Source organism: Pseudonaja textilis, chromosome Z (genome assembly GCF_049901715.1).
Source record: "Pseudonaja textilis isolate UNSWEBS1 chromosome Z, rPseTex1.2, whole genome shotgun sequence".
Classification (NCBI taxonomy): Eukaryota; Metazoa; Chordata; class Lepidosauria; order Squamata; family Elapidae; genus Pseudonaja; species Pseudonaja textilis.
Window position 1 is genome coordinate 51,368,306 of NC_142008.1, and position 25,976 is coordinate 51,394,281.

A 25,976-nucleotide genomic window follows, 5' to 3' on the forward strand; every position below is an offset into this window, starting at 1 on the left:
CTTCAAGTTTCTAGGTTCTATTATATCTCAAGACTTAAAATGGACATCTAACATCAAAAACGTCATAAAAAAAGCACAACAAAGAATGTTCTTTCTGCGCCAACTCAGAAAGCTCAAATTGCCCAAAGAGCTACTGATTCAGTTCTACAGAGGAATTAATGAGTCTGTCATCTGCATCTCTATAATGGTCTAGTTTGGCTCTGCAACCAAACAAGACAGACACAGACAGACTTCAACAGATAATTAGAACTTCAGAAAAAACAAATTGCTACCAACCTGCCTTCCATTGAGGACCTGTATACTGCACGAGAGGGCTGTGAAAATATCTACAGACCCTTCACATCCTGGACATAAATGGTTTGAACTTCTACCCTCAAAATGATGCTATAAGGCACTGCACATCAGAACAACTAGACACAAGGACAGTTTTTTCCTAAATGCCATCACTCTGCTAAACAACTAATTCCTATAACACTGTCAAATTATTTAATAAGACTATATTACTATTATTTTTCTCATCCTTGCTATAACCTATCTCTTCCAACTTATAACTATAACCGTGATGCTTGTATCGTACAATTTATATTATTTTATTTGTTCTGTATTATGATTTGATTGCTTATTAGTAACCTATGACTATCATTAAGTGTTATATCTTATGATTCTTGATGAATGTATTTTATTTTTTCTTTATGTACACTGAGAGCTTATGCACCAAAGACAAATTCCTTCGGTGTCCAATCACACTTGGCCAATAAAGTATTATATTCTATTCTAGTCTAAATTCAAGACCATATACGGCCTGTGTGCAAGAAGCAATTGAGGGAATACTGGCTTATTGATTTGATTCTTTTCTGATACTACATATGGGTATAGGTGTATTCTTTTGTATTTTTTAGTATAATTAACAAATAAAAAATGGATATTCACAGAGGGAAATGAAGGATTTTTTGCTACAAATATTAAATAGTGAGAAAATGTTTGAGATTGAATATACCTGATAACTGAAATATATACCAGAGATAGAGCAATATGGCTTTGTAAATGGGACCCTATTTCCATTTTGGGAAATGAGTATTTGTCTTGTCTTGTCTTGACTTGAGTTAGGAAAATCGTGAGATGAAGTTTTATAAATAGATTCATTATATGTTGTATAAATTCACTGAAGACTAACCTTATTTAGCTTCTGGGCCTGCACCTGGTTGGTTAGTTATTGCTACCTACTGAATGATATTTTTTTTTCCCTCTCACAGATGAAATTCGCTGTTATTTTGGTGAAACACTTGCTTTCTATTTTGCCTTTTTGGAATATATCACATTTGCTTTAATTCCAATGGCAGTCATTGGGATCCCTTATTATGTTTTTGATTGGGAAGATTATGACAAGTATGTGCTATTTGCAGCATTCAATCTGCTGTGGTCTACTGTTATCCTTGAACTCTGGAAACGATCTTGTGCTGTTATGGCTTACAGATGGGGAACACTAATGATGAAGCGACAATTTGAAGAACCAAGACCAGGATTTCATGGGGTTTTAGGTATCAATCCTGTCACTGGCAGAGAAGAACCAATATATTCCAGTTTCAAAAGACAATTGCGGATTTATTTTGTTTCAGTTCCATTTGTGTGCCTTTGTCTCTGCTTTTCACTTCAAATAATGATGATTTATTTTGACTTGGAATTCCAAGCACGTTTATATTATGAAGAGAACCAAAATGAATTAAGCGCCTTGATATTATACATGCCTAGCATAATTTATGCTGTTGTGATTGAAATTCTAAATCGAATTTATAGATATGCTGCAGAATTCTTGACCTCATGGGGTAAGATTTTTCCACCTTTTTCATGTTTCTTGTTTATTGTTACTATATTAACTTATTAACATACTTTATAAAACAATTAGTTCCACTCTTGTATGGTAGTAAAACTGTAATAATTTAGATGCCAAGATAAAACCTGCAATAAAATAATTAGCACGAAGGAACCTTATACACATAACTACAAGGATTCTCATTATTGGCACTAGTTATCTTCAATAAAGTCATCGTGAACACTGAATTAGCAAATACTGAAACCTCTGCTGGGAACATGTATTGCACAACAGGTTTTCTTTTTTTTTCTTTTTTTGCTGCTCTCTGCATGTTTACGGATAATTGTGAAAGCACCATGAATATTAATTTTTTTGTTAAAAATAAAATTTAACAGTAGGCAAATTCATAAATAAAGAATTTGTGAATAAGAATAATCAATTGTATGGTTTCATCTGATTTTTAAGAGCTGATCAAAACATTACTAAGCTGAAAACATTGAAATTCAGCGCTCTTGTTTGTGACAGCTAAAATATCCATCTTGTTTAGATTTTGTTTTCTAGGAAATTGATATCTATTAACTCTACACTGCCCTGTTAGTTTCAGTAGTTTAAAACTAATGCAGACTCCTTTATTATCTAGAAATGAAAGTTCTATTATTTTATAATAATTAGTTTATAAAGTAAAATTTGGATAGATTTGTATATATAACAGATGATGCAGACTTTGAATCTAGAATGGTAGAGAACTGAAGTTCAAGTTATGAAGTGAACTGCCTTTGGCAAGTTATTATTTCATTCTAATCTTTCTAGATTGGGCAAGGTAAAAGTAATCTGAGTCTGTTTAAATTTTGGAATAAAATATAACTTTGAATTTAATAAGATAAAGGCAAAAATCTAAAACTTGAATATTTAAGAAAGTAAAAGTTTTGGCTTTCTTAGGAGAATTTCTATGTGTGCACAATTATTGGGCAACTATTAGTGTGCAAAATTATTAGGCAACTAAATGAAAAATGAAAATTTGTCCACCACTTATCTGCACTGTTGAAGTGAGAATAATAAACAGCTCAAAGTGTATAAATAAACATTTCTGACATTTCAAAAAACAAAACAAAAACCAGCCACTCTTCTTTTCATGGGATCTGTCAGTTTCTTGATCTGTTGACAATCAACTTTTTGTGCAGCAGCAACCACAGTCTGCCAGACACTGATAACAGATAACAGATAATCAGAGTTGGAAGGGACATTGTAGGTCATCTAGTCCAACACCCGCCTGAGCAGGAGACCCTACACCATTTCTGACAAATGGCAGTCCAATCTCTTCTTGAAAGTCTCAAGTGATGACACTCCCACAACTTCCAAGGGCAAGCTGTTCCATTGGTTGATTGTTCTCACTGTCAGAAAGTTTCTCCTTATTTCCAGCTTAAATCTTATCTTATTCGGTTTCCATCCATTATTCCTTGCCTGGCCTACAGGCGCTTTAGAAAATAGCTTGACCTCTGTGGCAGCCCCTCAAATATTGTTAGACTGTTATCATGTTTCCCCTGGTCCTTCTCTTCATTAGACTAGCCATGCCCAGTTCCTGTAACCGTTCTTCATATGTTTTAGTCTCCAGTCCCCTAATCATTCTGGTTGATAATCATCCTATTCACTGTACAGAGAAGTGTACTGTTTTCCTTCACTGTAAATATTCCATTTAAGAGGGGCTCACAAGCTCTCAATAGGGTTTAGACCAGATGAGGAAGGGGGCCATGTCATTATTCTCTTGTCTTTAAGGCCATTACTGGTTAGCCACATAGTGGAGTACTTCGATGCATGCAGTGGAGCATTGTCCGGCATAAAAATCATGGTAATTCTTGAAAGATGCAGACTTTTTTCTGTATCATTGCTTGAAGAAAGTGTATTCTAAAAACTGGCAGCAGATTTGGGAATTGATTTTGAGTCCATCTTCAGTTTGAAAAGGTCCAACTAGCTCATCTTTAATAATACTAGCCCATGTTAGTATTACACCTTCTCCATCTGGCTGGCATCTGAGTCGAAGTGGTCTAGCCACAGTCCCTCTGGTCCATCAAAGAGTCACTGTCATTAGTCCATAAAACCTTTGAAAAAATCTGTCTTCAGATATTTCTTGGCCCAGTCTTGCTGTTTCCTCTTACATGTCTTGTTTAGTACTGGTCGGGTTTTAGCCTTCCTTACCTTGGCCATGTCTCTGAGCACTGAACACCTTGTACTTCTGGGCACTCCAGGTGGGTTGCAGTTCTGGAATATGACAGCAGTGGAGGATAATGGGCTCTGGTAGTTTCACGTTTGATTCTTCTCAAATCATTGGCAGTTAATGTACATCTTTTTTTCTCAACATGTCATCCCAGGGCACGGCTCAGAGATAACACAAACAGCTAGCAGTTCAGACTGGCCCTTTTGTGCTCCAAATCTCCTCTAAACGCTCCCACGTTTCTGACAAGTCCCTGAGCAGGATGATGATAAACTCTCCCCACAAACCTCAAGCAGCCTCTGATTGCAATTAGTCTAGCCCAGCGCTGTCTGCACCAAGGCTGCATGCGAAACGTATTTGGCAAAATGAGCAAATCAAGGAGTTCAGGAAGCAAAATATCCAGATAATCAGTCCAGAATACCACACAGGAATGCAAGGATTCTTGGCGCTTTCTTTTTTAAAAAGTTTTTTTATTTTTTAGACAAACAAAAAAACATAAAACCATCTTTCAATTTACATACAGTTGATACAAATATTTTATGCACAATCTTTACAGTCATTCCCTTCTAATTCAAATTAATCCTCATATTATAAATCGACTATATATATTTAAATTATTATCATTATTATTTGTTCATTAGACTATTACTAACATCCCATCATTTTATGCAAGAAAATCCCCATTTTTACTTAGCTTACTTTATAACATTCATTTCATCATTGCCAGTCTATTAAAAAATGATTTATCCTTACATTACTTTATCTCTACAATTCTATTATACTTATAAAATATTATAATTTCATTTCCCTATTTTGTTATCAAATCATTGATAAAGTAAACCCCATATCTTATAAAATTGTTTATCTTCTCGCTCTCTAATTTCAAATGTCCATTTACTCATTTCTGCGCACTCCATTATTTTCTTAATAACTTCCTCTTACATTGGAATTTTCTCATTTTTCCAATTTTTAGCAAATATAATTCTAGCCGCTGTTAATATATTTACAATCAAATATATCAATTCTCTACTGTATATTTCAGGTATAATACCCAATAAAAATATCTCTAGTTTAAAATCTATGTGGTGTTTTTGTCATTTTTTCCAACCATGTGTGGATTTTGGTCCAATATCTTTTAGGCTCTGTATATATCCACCACATATGATAATATGACCCAGGTATCTGATGACACTTCCAACATTTCTCCATCTTGTTCTTAAACACTCTTGCTATTCTTACTGGGGGTAAATGCCACCTGTAAATAAATTCTCTTTATTATATACAGGTGACATTGTCATTTTATAATTTTGAGACCATAGTTTTTACCATTTTTCTAACTCTATTCCATATCCAACAATTTTTCCCCAAGCAATTGTTGTTTCTTTAACTTGTTCTTCATCTAATTTAATTTCTAATAAATGTCCATATAATTTTGTAATCATTTTTTCATCAGTACCTGTCAAAATTTTATCCAACTCAGTTAATTTATCATAAAAACCTTCTGTTTTAAGGTCTTTATTATATTTACATTGTATTTGCACCTATGAAGACCAATTCATCCTTATTTCTTGTTCCTCTAGTTCTTGCATAAAGTCCACCCTTTTCATTTAAAATTTCACCATATCTAACCGTTTGTTCCATTTTATAAATTACTAGATGCGAAAATGCTTCAATAGTTGACAACCAGACTGGTATTTTTAAATAACATTATCTTTTAATTTTCTCCCATATTAATAGTAAAGCCTCTCGTATGTAGTGCCCCCTAAAATACCCATGTGTTTTAATTCCTTTGTACCATAAGCAGGCATGCCATCCCAACAGAAAATCATGGCTTTCTAATGTCAATAATCTAGAATTCCTTAACGTTATCCATTCCTTAATCGACATCAATGTTGTCGCCTGGTAATAGAATTCCCAATTAGGTAAGCTAAAACCTCCTCTTGTTCTAGAATCTGATAGTAGTTTTAATTTTATTCTCGCCTTTTTCCCCTGTCAAATATATTTCAATACTATTTTGTTTAAATCTTCAAAATAATCTTTGCCTAACTTAATTGGAATTGTCTGGAACAAGTATAAAATCCTTCGTAATGTATTCATCTTAATTGTAGATATTCTCCCTATTTGTCAGATCCGTGTATCTGCCATTCTTCAATGGAAGAAGAAGGGTGGAGGGAAGTTGGTATAAGTAATCCTTTTTGATGTAACCTGAATATATTAAATCTTATATTGAATTTGTATAACCTACCCATGATATACAAACTGAAGGTTAGGGGCCAGATGTCCAGAAACCTATCACCTCTTGAAGAGACTACAAGGATGGCAGAAGGGACCATAAAGATTCCAGCTCCAGAAGATGAGAAACTCTTCAAAAGATCGTTCCCAAAGAAGAGGAGGGGGAATTAACATGTTGGGTCTTTGTTTGATAAAATACACATCAATGTAAGGGGAGGGGGCCTAACTTCCCTTATCTACCACTGCATGCCTGGGAGCCGTTAGACTTTGCTTTGAATCCTGCTGGAATCATCTCATTTCAATAAAGAATTCCTTTTGAAGCATCCAGTGATCAGAAATTCATTCTTTTCGGTTGAATGGGGAAAATCCAGTAGCTGACACTATTAAAGATAATTGCAAATTTTCCCATTTTGCCAGGTCTGTCACAGTCTGTTGTTTGAGTTTATAACAGTTCTCCTCTTTGAGTGTACCACATCTAGCTGTTAAATATATTCCCCCCAAAATTTGACTTTATTTGTGACCTGAATCTTCAAAATCAGCCAACTTTCTTTTTTCAAGTATATACTTTGTCAGAATCTTCATTTTATCTTTATTTATTTTCAAGCCTGCCACCAATCCATATGCCTCAATTTTTTCTATTAATTTGGGCGCTGTTTCTAATGGATCTTCCAAGATAAAAACCAGATCATCTGCAAATGCTTGTAATTTATATTCTTATATTCTTATATATTCTTATATTCCCTAACTTCTCTAATATTTCTATTTAGTACTTCCAAAGAGGTGACAACAAGCAACCTTGCCTAGTTCCTTTCTTAATAGCAATATTTTCTGTTAATTCTCCGTTTATCTTTGCTGATTGCCTTCCATATATGGCTTCAATGGCTTGAATAAATTTCCCACGAAAGCCTATCTGTTCCAATTGTAATATAAATTGCCAATTCACATTATCAAAGGCTTTTTGTGCATCTAGAAATATTAAAGCCATTTGCTTCTCGGGATGTGCCTCATAGTATTCCAAAGTGTCCAGAATTATTCTCATATTATCTTTAATTTGTCTCTAGCAGAAATCCATTTTGATCAGAGTGTATACAATTGTTCAAGTATCTTAAGTCTTTCTGCTATTATTGAAGCAAAGATTTTATAATCTGAGTTCAGCAGTGAGATATGTCTGTAACTCTTGATTTGTTGTGGGTCAGCATCCTCCTTCAGTATAAGACTAATGTAAGCCTCTGACCATGAATTAGGTATTTTCGTCTTTGATATGACTTCATTCATCACTTCCAGAAATGGGAGATTCAAAGATTCCTGTAAAGTCTTATAAAATTCAGCTGGTAGTCCATCTGGTGCCTTTCCATGGTTTTGTTTTTTTAATGCCTCAGTTAGCTCCATCATCATTATGTCCCCTTTTAATGTCTTTTCAATGTACTTGGGTATCTGGGGTAATTTCACCTTTTCCAAATAATACTTAATATTTTCCTCCTCTACCTTTTCTTGATCATATAATTTACCATATTAGTCCTGTATAATTTTTTTCTTCTCTTCATTTCTATGACAGATCTTTCCTTTATCATCTATCAGTTGTATTATCTTTTTTGAATCTTTCTCTCTCTTTTTAATTTATATGCTAACCATCTACCTGGTTTATTTGCATCTTCAAAAAAAATTCTGTTTAACACTTCTAATTTTCTGTGCCAGTTCTTCTTTTTTCATTAACCCCATTCTGTGTTTAATAATGTCCATTTGAGTTTTAATGGCTTTTTTTGTGGATATTTCTGTAATTCCTTCTCAAGTCTCTTATGATCTTCCTCTAATGTCTGTAACAATTGTCTTTTTTTTGCTCCTTTTTCTTGTGTAATCTATTATCAGTCCTCTAGCATAAGCTTTCATTGTATCCCAAAGATTTTGAACTGAGGTGTCTTCTGTTCTGTTTTCTTTAAAAAAGATGCAAATTCTTTCTCCATTTTTTGTGTAAATTCTTTTTCTTTCAGTATAGTATTGTTTAAAGTCCATCTAGATCTTTTCCTTTCCGTATAACTTTTACTGGATTGTGATCTGCCCAAATACTTGTTTCAATGTCAATTTCTTGCATATTGGAGATTAATTCTGTTGACATACATACCATATCAATTCTTGACCAAGATGAGTGTCTATTTGAATAGAAAGTATATTGCCTGTTTTTCCCATTTCTTTCTCTCCAGGCATCTTTTAAATTTAATTCCTCTGTCATTTTAAAAAAGGATTTTGGAAGAATCTTTCTACTTTGCTTAATTATTTTCTGTGAATTATAGTCTAATTTTACACCAACTATTCCTTTGAAATCTCCCATAATGCATATATTATCATAGTCCAGCTCAATTATTTTCTTGTGCAACTTTCTATAAAATTCTTCTTGGCCTCCATTGGGAGCATATATTGCTATTAAGAGTGTTTTAACATTATTGTCCATTATTTCCACCATCAAAATTCTTCATCTTCATCTGTAAAGATTTGTTCAGGTATAATAGTATTTCTAATATATAAAACCACTTCCCTTTTCTTATGCTTCATCAATGAAGTATATATTTTCCCAAGTTTTGGTTGTATTAATATTTGTTCATGTTGTTTTTTAATATGTACTTCTTGTAGACAGATTATATCTAATTTTATTTTTTCTAATTTGTGAAATATTTTCCTTCTTTTGATAGCCATATTGAGTCCATTTATATTAATTTTGATCAATTTTTTCTCTTCCATATTTTATACTTTACACAAAAGATTTACTGCTCTAGCTTCCATTCTGCCTCCTGCAGCATCTTCCTCTTTATCTCTTAGTTCTAAACATTCCTCTTGGATTCTAATTATTGCCTCCTCTCGTCTTATCTTTTCTTCTTTCCCTCTAAAATATTCCACATAGAATAATTCCACTTGATTCTTGGCACTTTAAAACGTCAGCACAGAACACTTCAGGAACTCAGCATTTGTTACTGACAGATGCCCCCAACCGCAGCATCTCCTTAAGTGTCATACCCCAGGTGTGCCTGGTGAAGCTAGGCAGGGCACTCGCCTCGTGAGTGGCCTGCTCCATCTCATCTGATCCCACCTTCTCTGCACTCTCCAAGCCCTTGCATCAGTAGGGGATGGTTGTTGCTCCTTGTCTGAGCTCTGTTCCATCCTGCCTGCAGGCCTTACTAATTCCAAAAAGCCTGGACCCAGTTTCTTCCAAAGTCAGCGGAGCTGCCCTCTCACACTCTGTCAGTTCTTGTTCCATCTCATCTTCCCCCGCAGATTCAGGCTGACGGGGGCATGACAACATATTTCTTAAGACCTTATTGACTAAGTATTTGCAACAAAACGTTTGGTTCTGTGATCACGCCCAAATATCTTAGCAATTTCAAGGGGGCTCCATGCCTCTGAAAGATTTTACAATTTTTGACTTTTCAAAGTCAATAACTCTCTTGTTTGGCCCATGTTGCCCGAGGAAAAGAAACTGCCTAATAATAACACACACCTTAATATAGGGCATTGATCTCCTTAGGGCACACCCTCCCTCATTACACAAATACACATCACGTGATATGCTTATGTTCACTAAGCATTCAAGTTTATACAGCTTGGAGGTGAAAAAAATACATAAAAATGATGTTATAGTCAATATACATTTGCCTAATAATTGTACACCCAGTATAGTTGTATGGACTCTAGATTATTGAAGTTGATAATGCATCTTCTAAAAATCTAGGCAGTCTGATGTTTAAAACAACAACAACAATAATAATATAATTGGAGCCCTTGGAGCAATACCTAAAGGGCTGCCTTGCTATTTGGAAATCCTAAATTTATCAGACTTGAATACCCCGATTTTACAAAAAACACCCCACTTGGAACAGCTTATATCCTCCAATGCTACCTGAACAGCCCCTAGGTCCTTGGTTAGGACTTGAGCTGTTGAGCTACCAACTAGCCCCAAAGGCTGTGAATCTCACTAAAGATTGAAGAAGGAAGGAGAAGGGGGAAGAAGAAGAAGAAGAAGAAGAAGAAGAAGAAGAAGAAGAAGAAGAAGAAGAAGAAGAAGAAGAAGAAGAAGAAGAAGAAGAAGAAGATTATTATTATTATTATTATTATTATTATTATTATTATTATTATTATTATTATTTCTTTATTAGGAAACAATTATTGTTTCAATATTCTCAGAAAGATTCCTTAATTAAGACTTTGACTTGAATAAAAGTCAGATTACTAACACTCTAATAATTGACAGCCTCAGTAAAAAAGAGATGTTAACTTTGAATGTAATGTTTTTAATGCTTTGTTTAAACATTTAATGCATACTGTAAAGTTGTAAACCTCAAAGTAATATGAATAGAAAACCTGAGTGAAAAAGGAAATCTCGCCTCCTTATTTTGATAGATTATAGTAACTTTTACTGTATTTAGTTGTACTATTTTATTTTCATGTTTTTGTCTTGCTGTAATCAAGTTGTATTAGTGCAATCAAGTACAGTAAACCTGTGGTCACAAACGCTCCTGACCATGACCTAATCGGGTTCCGACCAAAAAATTCACAAAATTTTTGAATCTGGTCACGAACGCATACTCGGGTGGCGATCAAACACGACTCCTGACCCAGAAATTCCTGAGGATGAAACATTAGAAAACTAAGAAATCGCCAAAGTTATGGAATGAATTATGGTTAGTGACTAGAGGTTCTACTGTACACATATGATATAAATATTGTATTTTAAAATATACATTCTGCAGTTTCTCATACTTGTCATTTTTGCATTCATTCTTACCTTCATTTGAAGACAAAATATTTCTCTTATCATAAATAGTAACTAATATTTCCATTAATTGCAATTTTAATTAAATTTCAGAAAACCATAGATTGGAGTCTTCATATCAGAATCACTTAATTTTGAAAGTCTTGGTGGTAGGTATAATTGACGCATTTTGCTTATGATTTGTAATATCTCTGCAGAAAGCCACTGAAATGAGTTTGATTCTAGAGATTGATGTTTTTGGTCAGAAAGGAACTTCTGTATAGATCATGGGTATCCAACCTTTTGACTTGACTGGGCTCCGTTGAGTGAAAAGGAATTGTCTTGGATAACATATAAAATATATAATTTAGTTTATATAATATATAATTTAAATGTTTAACATTATGTGATTTATATACATTATCACATAATGTTAAACATTTACTATCTTGTCAGGCCACGTTACTAGCTGTCCAGGGTCACCTGCAACCCACAAACTGCAGATTCTTTATTCCTGATGTAGATGTAGGGCACAATTGCAAATTTTAATTTCCTTTTTAGCCACACTTAGCCTTCTTCAAAAGCTACAGTGGAAAATGTGAGCTTCTCTGCTTGTATGACATATAAAGGGATGAGATATTGCAACTAAGGCTATGAGTATCCTGTGAATCTGCAAAAGTGCCAGAGAGGTTCAATATTGGGTTCTGGGTTGGTACTGTTTAACTACACACTTTCCAAAGGCCTGTGTCTTTTATCTAATACCTAACAGAATTTTTTTAAGCTTATTATTTTCAAGTAACTTCTGCTAGGCTCAGAGAAACTGCCAGATTCATAATCATAAAATTGCAGTGAGAAAGTTAGATTGTCATGGGATCACTTATGTTGTAGGTTAGGAGTTGCAATGGGTTTTCTTCAAGTGTTCTCTTAAGATGGAGTACCTCTCCTGATATTGTTACTTAACTGTTAAAAGGGTGGGATCTAATAATATGAACACCAGAGATTTCACATTTAGGAAATGTAAACTCTAAAATCTTCCATTATCTGTTATATATTTTGAAAATTGCAGTTCAAATTGTATGTTGATATAGTTAGAATAAAAAGTTACTTTTATGATACTAATTAATATTTTAAAGAGAACCTAAAAACTATACTGAACTATACTTACCGTATATAATGGAGTATAAGTCGACCCGAATATAAGCCAAGGCACCTAATTTTGCCACCAAAAACTGGGAAAACTTATTGACTCGAGTATAAGCCGAGTTTTTCAGCACATTTTGTGTGCTGAAAAAACCCCCCTCGGCTTATACTCAAGTGAGATTCCCTCTGAAAAAAAATGGTGTGGAGCTCCGGAGCTGGGCAGCCGCTTCCCTGCTTCCGTGTTTCCTTTGCAACTTGTAAGCATGGGGGTAATCGGAAGCAGAAAAGTTCTTGCATGAGGATGTATTGTTTTTTCTTTATTTAACTGTTTTTAGGGGGGGGAAAGACCCACCGTCATGTGAGAATGCTCAGACACGAAATCTATCCGCCTGAAAATAAGTGTGTGTGTGTGGGGGGGATTTTAACAGAGGGAAGACATAGGGAGAAGGCAAAAGCGACGGAAGATCCTTCAGGGGAAACTGATGGGGAGACTCACCCTTGGTCCAGATGAGCCCCTTCCCGCCCCTAAGGAAGCAGAGGCAGCCAGCAAGGGCAGGCAAGCTTCGCTCGCGGACTCCGTCTGTCCTCGCTCCCACCCACCCACCCACCCAAAGCCACGAAGTCCCCCAGTCGTGCAGCCCAGAATCGCCTTCCCCTCAGGGGGCAGCAACGACGCCCGGTGTTTCCTGAAACAAGCTCCGCCGTGCAATGAAAGCGCCCTGGCTCTAGGCTCAGAAAACAACGTGAGCCGAGGTGGCTTCGTTTCCTCAGCCCTAGCTGCTTTCAGTCCGCTCGGGAGGAGGAAGGGGAGGAGGAGGTGGTGGCAGCGGCTCGCGTTGTTTTCTGGCTCTAGGCTCGTGATCGCAGAAAACAACGTGAGCCTAGGTGGCTTTGTTTCCTCAGCCCTAGCTGCTTTCAGTCCACTTGGGAGGAGGAGGGGGAGGAGGAGGTGGCGGCAGCGGCTCACGTTGTTTTCTCCCTCTCAGTTTCCCCTGAAGGATCTTCTGTCGCTTTTGCCTTCTCCCTATGTCTTCCCTCTGTTAAAATCCCCCCCCCACACACACACACTTATTTTCAGGCGGATAGATTTTGTGTCTGAGCATTCTCACATGATGGTGGGACTTCCCCCCCCCTAAAAACAGTTAAATAAAGAAAAAACAATACATCCTCATGCAAGAACTTTTCTGGTTCCGATTACCCTCATGCTTACAAGTTGCAAAAGAAACACGGAAGCAGGGAAGCAGCTGCCCAGCTCCGGAGCTCCACACCATTTTTTTTCAGAGGGAATCTGATTCTCGAGTATAAGCCGAGGGGTTTTTTCAGCACAAAAATGTGCTGAAAACTCGGCTTATACTCAAGTATATACGGTAATTCATTGTTACAACTAAAAAATTTATACAGCTGATAATGAAAGATTATTTTCCAGGTCTATATAATTTGTTAAAAAACTAATAACACAGTACTGGAAAATAATCTTTCATTTATATATTTTTCTATACCAATTCTTATTAGGAAGAGTAATGTTGAGTAAAAATTGAAAGCTAGTTTATTTTTCAGGAACAATTATTATATAGAATCAAAATAAATGCTTATGAGTTGACCACCAAAGATCAACTTTCAGATAATTATTTGGGGGCAAATCTTTGCTTTCCCATCAACTAAAAACTGTTCCACATAGTGCAGTAAAAGATTACAGAGCTAATGGATTTCTAATTTTGTCATTTTGCTTTTTTATGAATAAAAATTGATTCTATGTAGCTGAGTTCTGAAAGATTAAATCTATGATATAAAGGTATTTTTTATTTGTAAGGTTTTATTATGTATAAAATGTACATGTTTGTTTTCAAATAACACCTCTCTGAAAATAAGCCCGAGCGCTTATTTTCAACTCCCCCCGCTCCCCAAAAAAGGACTGGGTCTTATTTTCAGGGAAACATCGGTAATAAGCAATTAATGTTATTCAGAGATAATCCAATTTATTTTGTCCTGATTATAATTTTTTGGAATGTTGTTTATATATATATATTACATGTGTGCATTTATTTAGTGGAGGGAAGAATCTCTCAAATTATAATTGGAATTTACTATTCTAGTTTGACAAAATGGGGCATTGAACATTTTGAGGGTCTTATTTTAAATTCAGATTTCATCTTTTGGATAGAAGAAAAGGCATAAACATTAAAAGTTAATTAAAAATAATAATAGCATAGATTTTAGCATATAATCTGGATTGTAGCTACTTAATTGGAATAGCATTGAAAATCTAGGGAACCACCTCTAGTTCATACAAAGATTTTTCTACAACTGGTTAAAATCAATTATACACAGGGGTTTTTGTGTGTATTGGCTATGCCATATGAATCATACATTACTCTTTCTGGATATACTGATAGAATGCCCTTTTTATTTTCTATTTTTTTGCAGTTCAACTTCCTAAACTGTTTTGCCTCATTATTCTACATTGCATTTATCTTAGTTGATATGAAACTTCTGAGACAGGTAATTTGTGTATAAAATATTTTTAAAAAGCAACTTACTTGATTTTCTTCATAAATTAATTGAAGCTGTATATTTTTTCTGTTACTTGATTACTCTATGTTTGTACTTAATTTATATCAAACTTGTTCAAACTATTGTTCAATCTTGAATGGTTTGGGTTAAGAACAATTTTCCTGTCATAAAAAAAAATCTTATATTAACTCTTGCACTGATTTATTTGCTAACAGAAAGAATTATTGAAGTGTGTTGTTATAAAGCAGGAATGTCAAACTCGATTTCATTGAGGGGCTCATCAGGGTTGTGTTTAAACTTGGGGGGCTGGGGTGGGTGTGGCCAGTATGACATTACTTCTGTTGGGGAGTGCCTGTAGTGGCCTGTGCGCTCTGCCAGCAAAAACGGGCTCCTGAGCACTGTTTTCAGTTGCGACGGCCTCCTTCAACCTTTTGCCAGCAAAAATTGAGCTCGGGGGGTACACGTGGCCCTGCGAGCTCTGTTTTTGATTGGGATGGCTTCCTGAAACCCCCTGCCAGCAAAAATGGAGCTCAGGAAGGCCATGTGCGGCCTCACAAGCTCCGTTTTCACTGGCAGAGGCACCACAGGCCAGTCCTTTGCTATTTCTAGGGTGGCCCCACATGCCAGACCTAAGAACCATACAGGCCGAATCTGGCCCCTGGGCCTTGAGTTTGACACCCCTGTTATAAAGATTGTTTTAGTATGTGTTTGCTTGTATCAAATTTATAAGACTGCTCTTTATTTACTAAACAATGTTCCATGAAAATACACAGTTTTGCCAGCAATCCTGTTTGTAAATTAAGATTTGCTAAGGTCATATCTGTCATAGTACATTAATGTGCATACAGAACATATACAGGGTTCAATGCCTTCATAAAATATAAAAATTTAAAATATATGCACATCATAGACTTCAGAAGTGTCATGAATGGGGGAGAAGCAGTGAAAGTGTGGTAATGGAATTCAAAATAACCTGTTTACAAGAAAATTTTACAGTAATAATATATAAACTTGAGGCATTATTATCTTTTATTTATTTTATTTTTATTTTTGTCAATTGTTTACAAGAGAATAGGTATAAGTAAAAATATAGTTATGAATACATGTATACATATAAGAAAAATAAAAAATAAAAGAAACAATAGGACAGGGACACTAGGCACGTTGGTGCGCTTATGCACGCCCCCTACAGACCTCTTAGGAAAGGGGTGAGGTCATTAATTCAGTACAGCTCATGAAAGGTAATTGACACCATGACTGCAAATGAGTTATTTATATTATTATTGCTACACACATCTCTGATATTGACCTCAATACAAAAATCTGGATTAATTCAATATATTATTAAATGTTTATATCAGCACCATTTGCTGGAATTACTTGATCCTTTCACTTGTTTTAAATATAATATCATTGCTAAAGATCTGTTTGTTTATTAAATCAATACATATGACTGCTTGACTGTTAACAACACTTTAGAAGCAATGGAAAAACAATATCTTTTTGATTTATTTTTTTAATTATACATTTTCTTTCACATTTCCATTTCTGCAAAAAGCGTGTACTGTCTGTTTCAAGTCTCTTTTGGAAATGCATACTATTATAGATCCTGGTTATAACCATTGTTCTCATAGTTATACAATATAATCTCTTTTGAATGTATACATAATACTATACACTGTAATTATAACCATTATTCTAATAATTATACCACTTTAATCTATAGTCAAATATAGGCCAGTGGTAATCTTGCTTATAGTGTGTGTGCTTATATCTCTCTCTATATATGTATTTACTTCTATTTTCTTAATCATCTTTAATTATAACGTTACTAACTTCTATTTATTTATTTTGTCAAGATAACAGGTATAAGTATAAACATACTTATGGATACATATAAGAAAAATAAAAAGAAACAATAGGACAGGCTTATGCACACCCCTTACAGATCTCTTAGGAAAGGGGTGAGGTTAACAGTCTAAGGTTAAAGTTTTGGGGGTTTGGGAAGAAACCACAGAGTCAGGTAGAGTATTCCAGACATTGACCACTCGGTTGCTGAAGTTGTATTTCCTGCAATCAAGTTTGGTGCAGCTTACCTTGAGTTTGTACCTATTGTGTGCTCTTGTATTGTTATGGTTGAAGCTGAAGTATTCATTGACAGGTAGGACATTGCAGTGTATGATTTTATATACTATACTTAGATCGGACCGAAGGCGGCGTAGTTCTAGGTTTTCTAGGTCTAGAATTTCCAGTCTGGTGGCATAAGGTATTCTACAATGAGTAGAGGAGCGAATAACTCTTCTTGTTAAATATTTCTGGGCTTTTTCAACTGTGTTAATATCAGATACGTAATGTGGTTCCAGACTAATGAGCTGTATTCAAGTATTGGTCTAGCAAATGTTTTGTATACTGTAGTTAGTAGTGTGATATTATCAGAGAAAAAGATACTCAGGATTAGGTTAACAACTCTTAATGCCTTTTTGGCTATGTAGTTACAGTGGGCTCTAGCACTTAGTTCATTAGAGTTGATTAGGGTCCTTGACAGAGTTTGGATCATCAACAAGGTCTTGATTATTCAGCTTGTATTTTATTTTCTGATTTTTTTTGCCAATATGTAAGACAGAGCATTTATTTGTTGAGATTTGAAGTTGCCATTTGTTTGACCATTCTGATGCATAGTCAAGGTCTTTTTAAAGAGTAGCAGTATTGTCAGTGGTGTTGAATAGCTTTACATAATCAGCGAAGAGAATGCAGTTCCTCTTAATATGATCCCAGAGGTCATTTATGTAGAGTATGAAGAGAGTTGGTCCTAGACCACTGCCTTGGGGGACACCACTGTTGACAGTTACAGAATTTGATAGGAGGTTTCCAATTTTGACCATTTGTTGTCTGTTTGACAGGAATGCCTCTATCCAGTTATGCAGGTGTCCAGAGATACCATAGGATTTTAGTTTTAGGAGTAGTTTGTTGTGTACCACTGGATCAAAGGCTTTACAGAAGTCTATGTAAATTGAGTCTATTGCTTTGCCCTGATCGAGTTGTGTAGTCCATATGTTTTTGCAGTGTAACAGTTGCAGATTACAGGATAGTTTTTTTCTGAAACCAAATTGTTTGTTAGAGAGTAGGTTGTTTGTCTCTAAGTGGAGGATGATGGATTGGTTAATAATTGATTCCATGACTTTACAGGTGACGCAGCATAAAGAGATTGGTCTGTAATTTTCAACTAGGCTGGGGTCTCCCTTTTTGAAGATGGGGATGACCGTGGCCAGTGACCATAGGTTTAGCAAGGAGCTGGTCCAGAAGGATTTTTCGAAGATTATGCTTAGAGGTTCAGCTACGGCAGTGGGTAGCTTTTTTAAGAAGTAGGCACATATTCCGTCCGGTGCAATAGATAGAGACGGTTTTAGATTGTATAGTGCTTTTTCAATATTGTCTTCTGTAAAATCGATATGTATTAGATCATTGTAGTTGTCAGTGGTTCGACTAGGAAATACTGGGCATGATCCATTGCTTTTTACAAATACTGATCCAAAGAATGTGTTTAAAAGGTTGGCTTTAATGATGTTGCAGTCTTTACCATTAGGTCCTTTCAGGGATGGATCTTGACTCTTTTAGTTTGTTGTTTACAAAATTGTAAAAAGCGCAGGTGGAATTGGTGCATAGAAGGTTTTCCTTTTGTTTAATGTGATAATTGGTGCATTCAGTCATTATCTGGTGGCATAAATTTTTGTATTTGCTTTTGAAGTTAGATTTGTTTTTCTGCCAAAGTGTTTTCTAACCATTTGTACAGTAAATCCGATGTTAAATAATACTCTTCCTCTATATCCTTAATTTTCATCGTTAACCTGTCCATTTCAGCTCATTCTAGTATTTTCTTTATTACCTTTTCATCTGTAGGTATATTTTTCCAGTTTTGTGCATGTGTGATTCTCGTTCATGTTGCATTAAGTATATAATTATTTTGTTTTATTTCCCCCATGGTATACCTAGTAAGAACAATTCTGGTTTTGAATCTATTTGTTGTGCTGTCATTTCTTCTAACCACCCTTTTATCTTTGACCAATATTTTTTTGCCATTGGACAAGTCTACCACATATAGTAATAGAACCCCGGTACCTGTTTGCATTTCCAGTACTCTGATGATATTTTTTGGAACATGTTTGCCATTCTCGCTGTTGGCAAATGCCATCTATAGAATGTTTTGTTTCAGATTTTCTATGCATGCTATATTGACTTCATTAATTTGTAGTTCCTTTCCTACAGTTTTTGCCAATTGTCTAGTTCTATGTTATATCTGAAATTTTTGGTCCATACAATCATGGTTTCTTTTACATGTTCTTCCATTTTGCAATTAAATAGATAATTATAAATTTTTCTTTGTTAATTTGTCATCTATCCCTAACAATATCTGATCCAATTCTAGGGGTTCCTTATAAAATCCATATATTTCTGCATCTTTCTTATGACTCATTTGTATTTGAACATGTGGCCACCAGTCAGTTCCCTGATTTTTTAGTTCCTGTTTTGATTTTAAGTCCCCCTGTTTGTTTAGAATATTTTGTACCTTACAATTTTTTCCAATTCTAAAGGGTATATTAGCACTTCCATCATGGATAGCCAGACCAGTATTTTCATATAGTGATTTTTTTTCCCCATACTGACAACAGAGCATTCCTGATATAGTGCCTTTGGAAGTATCTATGTAATTTACTTTTCCCATACCGTACAAATGCATGCCACCCCAATTGTAAGTCATGTTCTTCTAATATCAATATTTTTTTGTTCTTCAAATTTATCCACTCCTTCATCCATGTGAGCACTGAAGACTGATAATACAGCTCCCAGTCTGGTAGTCCAACACTCTCCTCCCCCCACCCCAATTTTTGGTGTTTTGTAGCATTTTCAGTTTGATTCTTGGTTTTTTGCTTTGCCAGATGAACTTTGAAATTGATTTATTTAAGTCCTCACAAAACCTTTTTCCTAGTTTTATCAGGATTACTTGGAATAAGAAAAGCTGTTTTGATAGAATATTCATTTTTATTGTGGCTATCCTTCCAACCTACGACAACTGTAGGTTTCTCAATTTTTCCAAATCTATCTTTATTTGATGTATTAATTTAGTGTAGTTGTCTTCTTTAATGGATGTACATCTTGCTGTTAGCCAAATTCCCAGGTATGTAACATTTTTAATTATCTGGATGTCCATCTTTTCCATCATTTCATTTTTCTGCTTGTTTGTAAGATTCTTTGTCAGTATCTTAATCTTTTCCTTGTTTATTTTTAATCCTGCCACCTCACTGAACTCTTCTATTTTCTTTATTAATTTGGGTCCCGTTTCCAGAGGTTCCTCTAAAATAAATACTAAGTTGTCTATGAATGCTTGTACTTTATAATGTTCTTTTTTTATTTTCAAACCTTTTATTTCTGAATCTTGTCTGATCTGTCTAAACAATATCAATCACATATAAAAGATGTTGAAGCACTTTCTAATTTGGTTTTTAAATTTTCTTAAAGAGCTTGGCAACTTTACTAATAACTTCACAAGTCCTTAATCAGTTTGTGGAAGCTGCCCTGCCTTATTGGCTCCAAAAGAGAAGGAATAAAACAGTAGAGAAAAAGGTGAAAGCACTGCAGATAGATACTGACATGTCTTTATTTGAACAAGTTAATCTGGAAAGAGGAATGGATACTTACTTGGTAAGCTATCTCTCCTTTCTTCTAATCCTACTAGATTTAATTCCAAGTTTATTCAGTCACAGATTGCCAAAATTACATAAATATGTAATTTTGGCAATCTCTGTTTTAAAACATGTTATTAAAAATGCTTGGCCATGTTTGTGTTAATTGTGCCTAAAGCTAGTCTGTTTTATGAACTGTAGATTATAAAAATACTTGAATTTTGATATGCCAGGAGAATTCAGTCAGAATATAATAATTTACACTATTTTAATCCAAAATTCCATCTAGTTTACCTGCTTTTGTAAGTGTACAGGTCTTGTCTACACCTAGCAAATAAAATTTGATACATGCCCTAATGCATCCAGTCATGAATGTTCCATTTGTAATATTTATCAGTTTTCCTTTTGTTTCTTCATTTTTTTTTCCTTGGTCACAAACGGGAAGAGTTGGCCCAATGGCTGTCATTAATGGAAAAACTTTTGGGGATCAGCCCATATTTGTCATTAGCTCTTTAAGAGTATTTAATTTAGCGTTATGTTTAACAATAATGATAATAATGTAATATATGTAGTATAAAAAATATGATGAATGTAGTTGTACTTTGGGGAAGAAAATTATCAAATTGGATGACTCATAGTATTAGATGTACACATTCTTTCATGCAACAATCTCTTGATACTTTTGTTTCCTGTGAAATGAATACATAATATGACTAATTGGACTTCAAACAGCAATAAATTAGAATAGATAATATCATTTTAAATTTATGCTCCGCATTTATCTTTCCAATTAATTAGCCATGTACATAAATTTGCCAGGTTCCTCTAATCTAAAAAATATTAATAAAATATTGTCTTTCTTTTCAGGGTACTTTTGATGATTATTTGGAGTTGTTCTTACAGTTTGGTTATGTGAGCCTTTTTTCGTGCGTTTACCCTTTGGCTGCTATTTTTGCTGTGCTAAACAACATCACTGAGATGTATTCCGATGCCTTAAAAATGTGCAGTGTTTTTAAACGCCCATTTTCAGAGCCTGCTGCAAATATAGGTGTATGGCAGGTAATTCATGTAATTCATGTAAATAATTATGCTTTTTAAACTTTATAGATGTTGTTAGCATTGAGAAGATTACCTCAAATATAAGTTAGCAGTGAGAAGATTAAATCAAATATAAGTTAAGGTTGACCATTTTGTTCCCTACAAACTAAATTGCTAACTCTCCCCCCTCCTTTTTTTTTTTTTTTAGCAGTAAAGACCTGGGGAACTATGGCCAGTAACATATTTTTTAAGAGGTAACTGGACTTTCTTGTTATCCAAGAAGCTTGTTCAGGTCTGACTGGATGGTGGGAAATGGAAGTATTTATATTCCTTGCAGGCAGCTGGTCATTTGCATTCTTTTAGAGAGTTGTTGAGGTCACTTGGAGGTTTATCTATGTGCTCAGGTTTACCTGAGTGGTGCAAATGGGTTGGAGCCTTCTTGGAACTGCTGAAAGGACTGTGGTATAGACTGGAGATAGATGTTGTCATATCCCTCCTCCTTTCTTGAGAGAGGTCTGTTCAGTTTTGACATAGATGGCATCTTTGACCCTTCTTTCAAACCAATGGTCTCTCTGTCCAAAATATGGACTTCGCTGTCTTCAAAAGAGTGCCCTTTGTTTTTTAATTGCAGATGGTCAGCTGAAACGTGTTCTGAAGGGGTTTGTTCTCCTATGTTGTGCCATGTGTTTATGAAGTGGTTGTTTTTGATATGACATCATCTGTCTCCAGTCTAAAACACAGTCCTTTCAGCAGTTTCAAGAAGGCTCCTCATCTATTTTTTTTGATTTGTCAATTGCTTACAAGATAATAGGTATAACTATAAACATAGTCATGAATACATGGATACATATAAGAAAAATAAAAGAAACAATAGGACAGGTACAGTAGACACATTGGTGCGCTTATGCACGCTCCCTACAGACCTCTTAGGAAAGGGGTGAGGTCAATAGTAGACAGTCTAAGATTAAAGTTTTTGGGATTTGGGGAATAAACCACAGAGTCAGGTAGAGTATTCCAGACATTGACCACTCTGTTGCTGAAGTCGTATTTCCTACAATCAAGTTTGGTGTGGTTAACCCTGAGTTTGTATCTATTGTGTGCTCTTGTATTGTTATGGTTAAGGCTGAAGTATTCATTGAAAGGTAGGACATTGCAATGTATGATTTTATATACTATACTTAGATCACACCAAAGGCAGCGTAGTTCTAAGTTTTCTAGGTCTACAATTTCCAGTCTGGTGGCATAAGTTATTCTACAATGAATAGAGGAGTGGAGAATTCTTCTTATGAAATATTTCTGGACTTTCTCTATTCTGTTAATATCAGATACGTAATGTGAGCTGTATTCAAGTATTGGTCTAGCAAATGTTTTGTATGCTGTAGTTAGTAGTGTGATATTACCAGAGAAAAAGCTACATAGGATTAGGTTAACAACTCTTAGTGCCTTTTTGGCTATGTAGTTACAGTGGGCTCTCTAGCACTTAGATTATTAGAGATGATTAGGGTCCTTGACAGAGTTTGGATCATCAACAAGGTCTTGATTATTCAGCTTGTATTTTATTTTCTGATTTTTTTTTTTTTGCCAAATGTGAGACAGAGTATTTATTTGTTGAGATTTGAAGTTGCCATTTGTTTGACCGTTCTGATACATAGTCAAGGTCTTTTTGAAGGGTAGCAGAATTATCTGTGGTGCTTTACATCATCAACGAAGAGAACGCAATTGCTCTTAATATGATCCCAGAGGTCATTTATGTAGAGTATGAAGAGAGTTGGTCCTAGAACACTGCCTTGAGGGACACCACTGTTGACAGGTACAGAATTTGATAGGAGGTTTCCAATTTTGACCATTTGTTGTCTGTTTGACAGGAATGCTTCTATCCAGTTATGCAGGTGTCCAGAGATACCATAAGATTTTAGTTTTAATAGTTCGTCATGTACCACTGAATCAAAGACTTTACAGAAGTCTATATAGATTACGTCTATTGCTTTGCCCTGGTCGAGTTGTGTAGTCCATATCTTTTTGCAGTGTAACAGTTGCAGATTGCAGGATAGTTTTTTTCTGAAACCAAATTGTTTATTAGAGAGTAGGTTGTTTGTCTCTAAGTGGAAAATAATGGATTGGTTAATAATTGATTAACTATTTGGACTACTCAGTTGACCCTGAGGACAGAAATAAATCTCCAAATGGCCTCAATGACTCTAAAAGAATGCAAATGCCCAGTTGTCTGGAAGGAATATAAATCTTTCCATTCTCCAACATCCAATCAGAGCTGAAGAAGCTTCTTGAATGAGAAGCAAAACATTGTCAAAGAAAAACCAGAAAGTCCAGTTGCCTTTTGAAAAAAGGCACCTTTGGGACAACCAGACTTGGATGACTGAGAATCTCCATAGACCAGGGGTGGGCAATTAATTTCTGTCGGGGGACACATGGAAAATCAGATCTGCGTTCGAGGGCCGAACCAATTTTATAAAAGGCCATTATAGATAGATAGATAGATAGATAGATAGATAGATAGATAGATAGATAGATAGACAGATTCTTCCGCTACAAATAAACGACTCTGTGTGTGTGTGTGTGTGTGTGTGTGTGTAGGTAGGTATGAATGTACCCCCTCAGTTTACACAAGTCGGCCACTTATAAGATAAAAAATAAATAAACGTCCACCCCCAAAAACATAACTCCTCCAGTGCCCATGGATAAACTGTGAACCACCAATTAGTAGCAGGGCTGACCCTCTTGAACCAACGTCTAATTGGGGGGAGCAGACCGGCCTTCAGTCTCTTGCGAGAAACTGCTGGCTAACCCTGCAAACCGCTTGCCGAGGTGTGTGTGTGTGGGGGCTTTCGCTTGCCTTTCTCCCCGCCCGCCCAGCACCTATCCTGCCGCTGCTTTTGCCGTTAAACTGCGAGTCCTCCCGGGTGCTTGGGAAGCCCACTCAGCAGAAAACATCTGCGTGTCTCTCCCAGGACCTGCCCGCTCCGCCCAGCCAGGACATCCACTACCAAGCACGCCTCGGTCTGGCTGCAAGGTCCCGGCACCGGCGTGCTGAGGGCGCCGCTGTTCTCTCCCATCTTACCGCAGGGGAAGGCCGTGGAGGGAGATGTGAAGCGCCTGCTGGTGCTCAGGTCTACGGGAATATGCATCACAACAGTGGGCGTTAGGGGAGGAAGGAGGTGGCGGTGGCGGAGCTGCTGCTGCTGCTGCTGCTGGCTGAGACGAGGGAAAGGCACGCCCAGGGCGCAGTTAGCCAGATGCCCAAGAGCGCACGGCGGGCTGCTCCGAAGCCAGGCGTGGGAGAAAACCACCCCAGCCCCCCGCGCAGGTCGGGCCCTCACCACCACTGCCAGTCCTGGCCGCTCTGGCCGCCAGTCGCTCCTTGGGGCGCAGCTCTTCCCGTGGCCCCGTTGCGCTTCTCATGCTTCTCGCCGCCGGCGGTGCTTGGGCTCCGCCTGAGCCGAGCAGCGGAGAGCGCGTCGAAGCTGCAGCGGCCGGCTCAGATCTCTTGGTCCCCGGGATTCCCCAGGACCCAGAGATCTGAGCCGGCCTCTGCAGCTTGACGCGCCTCTTCCCGCCACTCAGCTTCGCCGCCCCATGGTGCTGGGTTCCGGAGCGCAGCCCCAAGGTCTGCCAGCCGCGGTGGGGAGCCCGGAGCTGCTCAGCGGGCGGTTGGCCAAACCCCAGAACGCTCCTTTGGTGCCGCTTCCCGTGCCCCCTTCCAAATCAAACGTGGCTCAGGTGAAATCAAGCGGGGCTCCATCAGTGGCGGCCGCAAGGGCAGCGCTCGGGGATCCTTCTCCCGCAATCACAACGGAGGGACAGGGAGGCAAGCCAGCAGCATCCTGCACTCCTCCCGGCTCGGTGGCTTCTCTCCCCGCGAAGGGACTGCAGCGAGACCTCAACAGGTTTCAGCTCTCTTCGCTCCGCCGGGCTCCTGCCCCCTTTTCCTGCTCCGCCTGACAAGCCCACCAGGCGCCCTGCTCGCTCTCCGCCGCCCGCCCTCTGTCTCAACCGCCTCCTCTCGACGCCTCTGAAAGCAGCTGAAAAGTGGCCGCGGTTACAGACCAATCCAGCGTGCCGGATTAACAAGACCAATGGGCCGGATGTGGCCCGCGGGCCGTAGTTTGCCCCCCCCCTGCCATAGACAGAGCCACTAACATAATTATTTCATTGCAGTGGGCTGGGGCAGTTTCTCATCCCTTTTAAAAAATTCTGGAGACTTAAAAATAAAAGGATAGACAGAAATTAGATAAGCAAATCACCTTGTTGTTGCTCTCAGTTGAACCAATCTCTTGGATCTCAGTTCCCATAGATAGGATATCTCTGATTTTATTCTATTCTATTATATTCTTTATTCTTTATATTATAAAATAGAATGTCTCTCCCTATTACATTTTGATCCCACCCACTCATCAGCAAAGAAGCCAGGAAGCAGATGCTTTAATGAAAAAACAACAACACTGTAATTAAGAGCAAGAAAAAGTTGCAAATTAATCAACATTAAAAAAAACATGGCATGATTTCAGATTTCAGATGCTCTACGAATGAGTCAGATCTTCGTAGCATTATGGAAAAATAAGACTGAGATCCCTACAGATGTTGTGTATGTGTGTGGGGGGGAAA

General features: G+C 36.8%; 1 protein-coding gene across 9 annotated transcripts in view; it reads left to right on the top strand.

Annotated features, from left to right (window-relative positions):
- Window positions 1-25,976, top strand: part of ANO10 (anoctamin 10) — a 200,072-nt gene that overhangs the window by 95,762 nt on the left and 78,334 nt on the right. For 5 of the 9 annotated variants that reach the window (XM_087917765.1, XM_087917768.1, XM_087917764.1 and 2 more), the window contains 5 exons: window positions 1,254-1,823; window positions 11,104-11,159; window positions 14,554-14,628; window positions 20,155-20,337; window positions 21,186-21,377. In XM_087917765.1, coding sequence (XP_087773891.1) covers window positions 1,254-1,823; window positions 11,104-11,159; window positions 14,554-14,628; window positions 20,155-20,337; window positions 21,186-21,377 — 1,076 coding nt within the window. The remainder of the gene's footprint in view (window positions 1-1,253; window positions 1,824-11,103; window positions 11,160-14,553; window positions 14,629-20,154; window positions 20,338-21,185; window positions 21,378-25,976) is intronic. The other 4 variants (XM_087917770.1, XM_087917772.1, XM_087917771.1 and 1 more) reach the window with 1 other exon arrangement.